Source organism: Triticum dicoccoides, chromosome 2A, assembly GCF_002162155.2.
Source record: "Triticum dicoccoides isolate Atlit2015 ecotype Zavitan chromosome 2A, WEW_v2.0, whole genome shotgun sequence".
Taxonomy (NCBI): domain Eukaryota; kingdom Viridiplantae; phylum Streptophyta; class Magnoliopsida; order Poales; family Poaceae; genus Triticum; species Triticum dicoccoides.
The window spans coordinates 508,304,630-508,315,966 of NC_041382.1; the positions used below are offsets into that span (position 1 = coordinate 508,304,630).

At 43.3% G+C, this 11,337-nt stretch overlaps 2 protein-coding genes across 2 annotated transcripts; one reads left to right on the plus strand and one right to left on the minus strand.

Moving 5' to 3' along the window:
• Window positions 1–576: 576 nt before the first annotated feature.
• Window positions 577–2,828, minus strand: LOC119355063. Its single transcript, XM_037621847.1, has 3 exons — window positions 1,865–2,828; window positions 1,630–1,770; window positions 577–1,527 (listed from the first exon to the last, which is right to left on the minus strand). Exons 1-3 carry the CDS (start codon window positions 2,711–2,713, stop codon window positions 1,144–1,146), a joined length of 1,374 nt encoding a protein of 457 aa, XP_037477744.1. The 5' UTR covers window positions 2,714–2,828; the 3' UTR covers window positions 577–1,143.
• Window positions 2,829–5,143: 2,315 nt separating this feature from the next.
• LOC119355064 (RNA polymerase II C-terminal domain phosphatase-like 4) lies at window positions 5,144–10,651 on the plus strand. The gene is made up of 8 exons (XM_037621848.1): window positions 5,144–5,602; window positions 6,711–6,784; window positions 7,203–7,333; window positions 7,546–7,726; window positions 8,705–8,994; window positions 9,270–9,458; window positions 9,585–9,623; window positions 10,014–10,651. Exons 1-8 carry the CDS (start codon window positions 5,391–5,393, stop codon window positions 10,518–10,520), a joined length of 1,623 nt encoding a protein of 540 aa, XP_037477745.1. The 5' UTR covers window positions 5,144–5,390; the 3' UTR covers window positions 10,521–10,651.
• The last annotated feature ends 686 nt before the right edge of the window (window positions 10,652–11,337 follow it).

An 11,337-nucleotide genomic window follows, 5' to 3' on the forward strand; every position in this document is an offset into this window, starting at 1 on the left:
CCAATTCCAAGCAGGGCCAGAAGAGTGTCAAAATAATTTAGTTCAACTATCAACATGCATTATCAGGAAAGAAGCACAAGGAAAACCACAAGAAGCATGACCAGTGTTCAAGGAAATTCCAGAGTGTGATAAGCAATGTATGCACAAAGTCCATCTAGATTGGGAGCATGCAGATGCATAGCCTTGACTAAAATCATTCTTGTGTGAGAAACTCAAAAAATGGTAGAGCCAAAAATATCAAAGGGGTCGATGGATGATAACAGTACAAATAATGTAAGGTACCTATTACAGGTAGGAACTAAACCAAAAGGAGATGCTTTTACAAAATCTCAGTGGTAAAGATTGTAATATTGTCCTATAGCTTACAAGCTTGACGCTGATAAGGTTAAAGTATCAGGCAAAATGACAAGGAAAGCACAAAAATAAATTTCAACTACTACCTCCGTAACTAAATACAAGACATTTGTATTTCGTTACAGAGGTAGTACAAAATAAGTTTCAGGTATTCACATGCAACAATCTTCACAGTGAAACCATTACACTGAGCCTAAATCAATTACTACAATAAGTCTTGCCAGCAGCTTCACATGCAACAATCTTCACAGTGAAACCATTACACTCAGCCTAAATCAATGACTACAACTCCACATTCAGAAAATTAACTTTAACTAAAGATGAGACAAGCGAAACTAGTCACCTCATAAGTAGTAAACTTCTGCAACATGAAACCTCAAAATTTCGTCCAAATCGTAGTCTAGAATCTAGAATCTGAAATCAACTGAACATAACCAAAAGGCCAGCCAGCGCATCAGGGATGGCGATTATTTTCAGAGCTATCATACCACAAGAACTCCTGCCAGCAGCGTCACACGCAACAATCTTCACAGTCAAACCATTCAACTCAACCTAAATCGAAGTCTACAACTCCACATGCAGAAAATTAACTAAATACTCCATAAGACAAGAGACACTAGCCACCTCATTAATAGTAAACTTTTTCAACATGAAACCTTAAATTCCGGCCAAAATGAGTCTGGAATCTAGAGTCGAAGCTCAACTGAACATAACCAAAAGGCCAGCCGGCGCATCATGGATGGCGATTATCTTGAGTGAAACCTCAACAAGTAAACATTCAGAGTTCGTTTAGTGCCCCAAGATGTTGATGCCACCGTCAAAGGGGTCAGATAGAGCATTCACACCTTCTATGGTGAAGTCCTTGCGTTGTTTCATACCCTCAAACACGACCTCAGCTTCCAAGGAGGCCATGTTGCTTTGGCTGAGCAGATTTTGCTGCTCTGTAACCCATTTTGGAATGTCGCACATCTCGGACTGAATCCTCATGAACTGCAGCACATGTGCTCTAGCAAGGAGAAAACATGCAAACTCAAGCATGCCAGGGTTGTGTTGTTCGCATTCCAGTATAACGCTCTTGAGATATCTCGCAACACACCTGATGGGATAACGCTTCTGGATGTAGTCAGAGACAGTGGTGCAATCCTTGTCTGCACCTGACCTGTAATCTGAGGACTGCACAAAATGTTGAATCAGTGGAAGGTCTGATCAACTAAATTTGACAGCTATAGTGAACAAGAAACAAAGCAATGGAACAGCTCAAGTTCTGGAAATTACCTGGAAATGCAAAGTCTCCAAGCAGGGAAAGCTGTCGAGTAAGCTCATCACCTTCTCCATGTCCTTCTTGCTTGAGAACTTCACACTGATAGCCAGGATCTTCACGCTATGGATCGGGGCACGCAGACCCTTGTTGACGCCCTGCAGTGTATGAGCGAAAAATCCCATCGAGTCACTTTGCTGAACTTGCTCTACTTAAGATACCTGCTGACGTTAATAGAAATACGCAAAATACCTGCGGCGCACGCTCGCCGTGGAACAAATGCGGGATGCTGACCACGGCATAGCCAAAAGCAGTAAGCTTTGGCGCGCCAGTGACGGTAATGGCTGCATTCAGACGCATATTGCCGAGAAGGCGCTCGAGGCAAGGGGCATCCTCCACGGTGATCTCGTCGAGCTGCTTGTAGTGCCACACACCGAGCAGAACGAGACTGCGGCAAGAAGAGACGCGGATGCGCTGAAGGCCGTGGACGTGCTTGAGCACGAGGCTGCGCAGCGCGGGGCAGCCGGAGAGTACGCTCTGAAGGGCGGCCTCGGAAATGCAGGTTTCCGACAGGGTGAGCTCGGTGAGGGCGGCGGCGGCGGCGGCTGAGGCCCCGGCGTCGGAGAGGTGGCACTTGCCAAGGGCGAGGACCTGGAGGGTTGGGCAGCCGAGAAGGGGGTCGGCGAGCGCGTCGTGGCACCACTCGGGCGAGAAGCAGAGGGAGACCTCGCGGGCCCGCTTGGCGGCGAGCTTCCGGAACCAGGCCTCGGCGGCGGGGACGCGGCCGCGGAAGGAGGTCCGGGAGAGGCGGAAGAGCGCGACGGGGCCGGGGTGGGAGGCTAGGGCGCGGGTGACGACGTCGGCGCGCGCCGTCCAGGGCTCGATCGAGGGGACCTTGCCGCGTGCGGGGACGGGGAGCTCCAGGTCGTCGAGGCGGAGGGGGGTCGCGAGCCACGCGTCGCGGAGGCGCGTGGAGAGGACGACGGTGCGGGCCGCTTCTGCGGTACCGAGGCGGGAGAGGATGTCCGAGAGGAGCACTTCCGGTAGCTCGTTGATGCGGTCGTCGCTAGCGTTGCGCTGTCGCGCGAGGGCTCCTGCCATCTCGCCGGCGTTCGCCGCGCCGCGGTACCTGGGGTTTAGAGAGAGCGAGAGGGGAGAGGGCGCAGGCGTTGCAGCTGGGGCGGTGCTTGCGGTGGTGCCGTGGTGGTTGATCGGATATTTTGGTGCTTCCATAGTTTAGGTGGCCGTGGCACCATGCTCCCTTCTCATAAAAGCTCAAATTTATAAGTTTTAAAAGCGTTCAAATTTTTTTGCGGACATTCACAAGATATGTGTCCATAATCCCTGAACATTATACCAGAATTCGAAATAAAAGACAAATCCAACACAAATAGTGTTATCAAAAACAAAAGCCAAATGACACTATTCACATACTCCTCCTTTATTAAAAGGGTGTATTTTCAACTTTGTTGAAAAGTCAAACTTTTTTATATTTAATCATATTTATACAATAATACACCAACATTTATGCTATCAAATTAGTAGCATTAGATTCATGATAGAATATATTTTTATTATATACCTATTTGGTTTTCACAAACATTGATATATTTTTGCACAAACTCAGTCAAACTTTAAAATATTTGACCCCCCAACAAAGTTGAAAATACACTTTTTGAAGGACGGAGGGAGTATATATTTGCCTTTTTTTTCTCTCCATGTCTTTTTTTTGGATTTGAAATTTTAGGGATGATAGGCACATATCTTGTAAACATCCACAAATATTAAAAAAACGGAAAATTTAAATTTTGAGTTTTGTGAGATGAGAACATTGTAGCACATAAGTCATGGAAGCATCAGACTTTTTCCTGCATTGTTGCACAAAATCATTGAATCGGGATTTCATAACATGATGCAAAAAAATCTAATTGGATTTTCCTCGAGTTACGTTCTTCATAACATGAATTTGTAAACGACTATCCAAGGGGCGTTCATGTTCTTGGCAAACATAACAAAATATTTAATTAATAGTTGTCTCCTTTCTACAAAAAAATACATATTTTTATAAATATTTAGCTCATTTAAGAACTAATCCAACTTTGAAATTTTCAAGTTTGATCCACAAACTTCTTGGCTCAACTCAAAGATCCAATAAATTCAAAGGTTGTCACTTAAATTCCCCAATTGACCTCGCCTATAATAACATGTTCCTAACGCAAAGTCCCTACTTTTATGATGTTTAGAATTTTGTAGTGTTACGAAGTTGTCAATTCTTGTAGGATAAAGAAAAATGCTCCGCAAAGTAAGTTGGAGCCAGTTATCCAATAAAATATCAGTAACACATGTTCAACACTAACATAACCTACGTCAACTCGGGTTAGACCATGTGGCACCTTATTTATCTTTAACTTGCACACATTGATCTCGCAACTTGTAAATGACATGTGTATAGTTGTGATTTTTAGATGTTGTTGTTGTCGTTGTTTCTTTTTTGGGTGTGTCTCTGTGTGTGTGTGGGGTTCATTTGTCTTGATTCGAAAACTCTCTAGGCTCTCATTAGGAGTTGTTGGACATTCAAGAGTGTGTGAGAGCTAGTTTAGACGCTGCCCTGGGTCACATGCCTGGACGAAAGTACTGCCTAGTATGTGCGTGGGATTTTGAGATTTTTTTTAGATTGATGAGGCAGCCTGGAGAGGGACTTGTTTGGATTATGCCTGGCCTGACGGGTTATTTATAAGGACTAAAAACACGATGCTGCAGACCATCCCACAACCACGTATAAGTAGAAGGATTAGTGCCAGGCTGTTGTTGCCCGCGGTTCAGGCGACCGAACGGGGGACGCCTGGCAGGCTAATTTTCATGCCTGAGCGATCCAGGCCAGGACATGTCTAAAACTTTCAGGACTCCATCCAAACAAGTGTGAGACAGTTTTCAGAAGAGGTCTAAGCCAGACGTCTAGCAGCGTGGACACATCCAAACTGGCCCTCAATATGTGACATGCTCCTGGGTCCTTATAGTAGGAGAGTATGCTTTGACAAATGATCAAAGCTACACATATTGATGGTAAGTAAGAGGGATATGATGATAAAGTTAGGTCAACGAGTTCATAGAGACCGGCTAAATGCCAGACGTCCACACTCATTTTCATCAATCCATGAATGAGTTTTTGGCTAGTTGGACCTCTTCTAAACTTGGGTTTATTTGCTTCTTGTCTTCTATGTTGATTTAGGTCATTTTTTCCTTCTCCGTTGACTTGTTGACAATGACATTTTGAATGAACGTTCATTGACTGAATTGAGTTGTTGACTGAGTTGGATTTTTGTTGACTACCTTAAGCATTGTTGACTGGGTTGGAAGACAATTTGTATTTATGAAAAATAGTTTCAAGAAACTAGAGAAACAAATTTGAAATGGAAAATAGACAGTTTTTGAAAAATAGACAAATGTGTGTGTGGGTGTGTGTTATGGACACATTAACCACACCCGGTGTCACAACGCTGCCGTCGCCTCGGTCACGCGCCGCCGCCCCGCTTCTCCCCGCCGCCCCCCCTCCCTCCCCAGCCTGCGTTGTTACCATTGCCGTCTCATCTCCTTTCTCCCCACCTTCTCCCGTTCCTTCCCTGCCATCGCTGGGGTCGCTGCCGCCATCCTTTCCCACCGCCGCCGTCTCCGTCCTGCTGCCCCGACCTCATCCAGAACCCTAGCTCGCACTAGGCGTGTTTCCGCTGCCGATCGGTCCATCCGTGAGTTGTTCGCTGCCGTTTCGGCGTCGTCATCTATGAGTCTAGCAGCCGAATCGCCGTCGCCGTCCCCGTCGTCGTCGAGCGGCAGCGACGATTTCGCTGCGCTCCTAGACGCGGAGCTGGATCTCGCCTCTGCCGTCGACTCCGCCTCTGTGGGCGACCCCTCCACATCACCCACAAGCAGCGACGGCGAAGAGGATGACGACGAAGACGTGGTGGCCGATGTAGAAACCGTGGAGCAGAGCAGGCAAGTGATTTGTAATCCCCATCGCGAATATGATTGTTGGGCTTAGTTGCTTTGGCTGTGCGGTCAGAAGCATGTATTCCACGGTTCTAGTGTTGAATGTGCAGCTTCAGTTTAGTCATTAGCAGGTTTGGTCCTGTTTTATCCGAGTGGCGCGGTAGATTCGGTGAGATAGATGCTTGGGGGGTGAGGTTTCTGTTTTGCTTGCAATGTAGTGACAGGTGGATTCCTGTATGTGCGTGCAACATTTGACGGGACAGGAGATTTTTCTTATCTAGGGTTTGTTGGTGTTAAAACCGTTTGTTTACTTAGCAAGTTAGCAGTGAGTGCTTCACTTGATTATGTTTAAAAGTATTCCGCTTACTTGAGAATGTGAATTTGATCATTATAGTTACCACCTATCATACGGCTTTCTAACTCCACTTCTTTTTCTGGTCGTTCCGCTCTGTCGGATCGATGGTAGTCTCAGAGATCTGGTAACCTCTGACTTTTTTAACAGATTCAGTTAGATTACTCTGTGCCTTACAGTTCACATGGAAAATGGGAAGTTACCCTATTCTACTGTGGTATGCCAATTTGTTTTTATAGTCTTATAAGCTGTTAAGCCTAGCTTCATTCTCACGTTAAGCTTAAGCTAGGACAAGCCATGTTAGAATGTTTCGTGGCTTATATAAGCTGCTGAATTGCTGAAGCTTAGGATTGACCGATCAGTCACAGGCACTCCATTTGCATGTTGGGGTGCGGAAGCAAGGTTGGTTTAGTCGCCATCATTTGCTGTTCTCTTCTATATCCATCCAGAATGTGTTACATCATCGATTCACAGCAGAATAGTTACATCATCGACCAGGCACAGCAATATGGAGATAACTGGCAATATAAAAAAAATCATCCCTTCGTGAAACCACTGCATGAAATAGTTTAGATGCAGTGACTTTTTTGGGGCAGTGAGAGAGTGTAGTTGTTGATGAAGCATCGTAATACTACTTGGTTAAAAGAGGGAACATGAGGGAAGAATATCAGATAATGCTGTGTTGAGAAAGATCACGATTTGTTTGTAGATTCTGTACTACAGATCTGAAGTATCTGACTGCTGACCCCATGAAAAATGCAGTGCCAAAAGGCGTAAAGTGAAGGTGCAATACCAAGATCGAGAAACGGCAATAAGGCCTGACGAAGATTCCATTGGTATGCTTGTTAGTCTCATTTTTCAATGCATTAACCATTAGCAGCTCTAGGTTCTGCAAAGTAATTTAGCAGCTAAGGGGACATTGTTGTGCACTAGTTTTTGATAGTTCTGAAGACTCAAGTTATTTCCTTCATTTGGATCATAAAAGATGCACATTGCCATTCAGGTTAATAGCGGAATCTGGCTATCCTTATTCGTAGATGTATGTTCATATCTATGATATGTATGAAACACAAATAATTATCTATGTCATGTATGTTGACCCACTTTCAATTTATCCAGTTGCTTAGGAGTGCAGTATGTTTAAAAGCAGTCTTTTCGAAGTTTTCTTTGCTTCAGCTCAATAGATCATAAATTGAATCATTGACATTCACAAGTGTGGCAGATATGTGAATTATTGGATATATGTTGTGGCAGGTTCATCTGAAGATGCTCAAATCAAGATATGTCCTCCACATCCTGGATATTTTGGTGGACTTTGCTTTAGGTGTGGGAAAAGACAAGACGAAGAAGATGTTCCAGGGGTTGCTTTTGGTTATGTCCACAAGGTACATAGACGTGTGACCTTCTCTTCTCACTAACATGAGAGGTGTAACAGAGTTCCCTTACTGAATTTACCTTCTCATAGGACCCATTTTCTAATATTAGCATTGTATCTCCACTACATCATCAGATATTTGATTTGTTTTTTCTGTTTCCAGTTGTGCTTGCACAATGCCTTACATATGTTTTTCTGAATACTGGGGCTATTTATATGCAGGGTTTGAGGCTAGGTACAACAGAAATTGACAGATTGCGTGGATCTGATTTGAAGAATTTGCTGCGTGAAAGAAAACTGATACTTATTTTAGACTTGGACCATACACTTATCAACTCGACAAAACTCCATGATATTTCTGCTGCTGAAAATAACCTGGGAATTCAGACTGCTGCATCAAAAGGTAAGTTGTATTTATTTTTATTTAAGTTTTAAGAACTTTTAGCTATTTCTGTACACAGTGTGGCACTACCTCTGGTCCACAATATATAACTGAATCCGTCAATTTCTCTCTTGACCTTTAATATATTTGAAATTATTTAAACTCCATAGGGAAATGATAATAGACTTTCAACTACTTTCACCACAGTTTAAGTTTGCAAAAACCAACATCCATGTTCCAAACTAGTTGTAGTATTTGCAGAAAAATGGCCAAAGCAAGTACTCCCTCCGTTTCAAATTTGAACTAAAACCACGACAAGTAATTTGGAATGGAGGGAGTATATATTATATATTGCTGGTTTCTGGAGTTAGCATAATTTTGTGAGCAAAAGCGTTGTGGACGCATTAGGGAAGGTATATCAGCATTAAGCTTGGCAAGATACCAGCAGCAGCCGTGTCGTAGTATCCTATTCAGAGTCCCTAGTATCATAGGCAGAGTCCTAAACAGATTTGGCATTGTGTCCCTTAGTAAGTCATATGTAACCGAGTTGTACTAGGAGAGTCAGTCTGCTGTCCAGCCTGATTGCATAAGGGTGGCTATTATATAAGTCTAGTCCCTGTAATCTGTTTGGTATGCAATAAGAAAACTTCAAACCCGAAACAAATTTCAGAGCCTGTATGCTTTGGCTGGGACAAACCAAACAGAAACTTGAATGGCGATTTTACACCTGCCCCTCTGCCCTTTGCAATCGAAACATGTTCCCGATATCGTCTTGTAACTCTGCTAACCCAGTTTCGAAGGCCATTGCAAAAGGGTAGATTTAACTTTGCCATAGTTTGCCACACTATTTTTGCCAAACTTGCCAAAGCTTTTATATGATGGAAGTAGCAGTCTTGTAATACTGGTTCTACTGTATGCAGACTTCTGTTGTACACAGTTATTTTCTTCCACCTAGTGTATCCGGACTTCTACAGTTAACCACTAACATGCCCTATGCAGACGATCCAAATGGAAGCTTGTTCACATTAGAAGGAATGCAGATGCTTACAAAGTTGAGACCCTTTGTCCGTAAATTTCTAAAAGAAGCAAGCAATATGTTTGAGATGTATATATATACCATGGGCGACAAGGCTTATGCAATTGAAATAGCAAAGCTTCTTGACCCTCATAATGTCTATTTTAATTCCAAAGTGATTTCAAACTCTGACTGCACACAGCGACACCAGAAAGGTCTTGATATGGTTCTTGGAGCTGAAAGTGTTGCCGTGATTCTTGATGATACCGAGTATGTAAGTGCTTTTCTTTGGTCAGCATGTTTGGCACACACTTATGACACTGTTTTTAGTACTTATCATTGGACATGAGTTTATTGCTCAAGGTATGTTATTGGGTTTTATACTTTTAGTCACTATGCCTTTCTGGGCAGTGATAATGCTTCAATGTCCAAGGCGCTGCTTTTTTTCTTAACCCCTGTGGTTTTGATGTTTCCTGTTCTAGTAGATTTGTCCATCACCCGTTTGTATCAGCACAATGTGTCTAGCCTGAATGGTAATATTTGTTTCAGGTCTGGCAGAAGCATAAAGAAAACCTAATTCTGATGGAGAGATATCATTACTTTGCTTCAAGCTGTCGCCAGTTTGGTTTTAGCGTCAAATCTCTGTCAGAGTTGATGCAAGATGAAAGGGGGAGTGATGGTGCTTTGGCTACTATCTTAGATGTTCTGAAGCGTATACACACGATTTTCTTTGACTCGGTTGGTTACTTAAGTACATGTTTTTACCACAAATTATTGTCCTGCTGCCTTTCCGCTGCTGTGCATAAACTTGACTCTAGTAAGCACTGATGTTTTTACCTAATCAATTGTCCTGCACTTCTGTAGGCTGTTGAAACTGCTCTTTCTTCACGGGATGTAAGACAGGTACGCTTCCAGACTTAAGCTGGAAGTTATGTGTATTTTATGCGTAGGCCAACAGAAGTTATTTGTATTTTATGCACCTTGCTTGAGTGGCTTGGCCGTCATCGATGTTGCTTAGCACTGCACTTTTTGCCATCGCCATTTCGTGGAATGTGGGCAACCCTATCCAATTCTTACTTGTAAAGCTACTTTTGATGGATGTATGATCCAGTGGTGATGGAAACGATAACGGAAAAAAACATGCAAATTCAGTTATGTAGAATTGTAGATAAGTTCTGAATCACTATGAACTAGAGGTCACTAACTACATCCTTTATAGTGTAGCCTATAGTGCTTCATACATTTCCGCAGTCACTTGCTGTTTCATGTGTGCTTACATACCCCGTTCTGTAGGTAATCAAGAGGGTACGGCAGGAAGTACTGCAAGGCTGCAAATTAGTCTTCAGTCGGGTGTTCCCATCCAGTTCTCGCCCACAGGATCAGTTTATCTGGAAGATGGCCGAGCAGCTGGGAGCCATTTGCTCCGCAGACGTTGATTCCACGATCACCCATGTTGTCGCTGTGGATGTTGGCACAGATAAGGCCCGTTGGGCAGTTAAGAACAACAAGATCCTGGTCCACCCCCGCTGGATTGAAGCCTCGAATTTCCGGTGGCACCGTCAGCAGGAGGAAGATTTCCCCGTAAAGGTAAAGAAGAATGAAAAGGATAAGGAAAATGATGTTGCTGCTGCCACTGATGCAGCGAATGGAAAGGTTAATGATGTTGTTGCTGCTGCCACTGATCCAGCGAATGAAAAGGATAAAGAAGACGATGTTGCTCCTGCTGCCACTGATCCAGCGAATGAAGAGGATAAAGAAATCGATGTTGCTGCTGCTGTCACTGATTCAACGAACTCATAAGATACACACAATGGGTTAAGTGCACGTTTTAAGGGGATTAATTAAACTTTTGTGACATGTACCGTAGCTACTAGCAGTGGAACAGAAAGCTCAGCATTTTTGGACATGGTTTCGCTGATCCATTGTGTTAATTTTGGTACTTGTAAAGTTCGGCAGCTGGTCTGAAAGCTCAATGGGCCTCCGATCAGAGCATCTCTAATAGGTGCTCTGTTTTAGGGCACCAAAATGGGCTTAGAGCAATAGGGCACCAAAAAACGTATCTCCAATAGATGTCTTAAAATAGTGCATTAGTGCTCCAACAGCTGCCCCAGCCGCATCATAAATGCATAGATATTGCAACCAAATATTCAAATAATATTAAGCTTGTCTTGAATCAACCCAAAACAAAAATAACAATAATTTCATCAATCCACGACAACAAATTATTACACAATTCATCAAATTCACAACATCAAATGCAACACAAATACAATAAAGTTTAGCGCACAATACAATAAAGTTCATCCACAATACAAAAAGCATGGAGATGGAACTAGGACGTTGTTGCCCATGCCATGCCTACAACATGACATCTTTTTGAAGATCATGATACGTTTCAGACTCTCTAATGTCATGGTACACCTAAATAAAGCATTGAATTCGGTCTTGCCTTCTGGTTGGTTGCACCGGTTTTCCAATGAGGTGATAGAAGGTGTAATCCAAATTTTATCCATGCTTGTTCTTAGTGATCATGTTGTCATGCTAGCTGTAATCCCTTGATTCCAAAACCTAAATGGTCCTCACACAATAGCAAATTAGGATTTCAAAATCCCAAAAG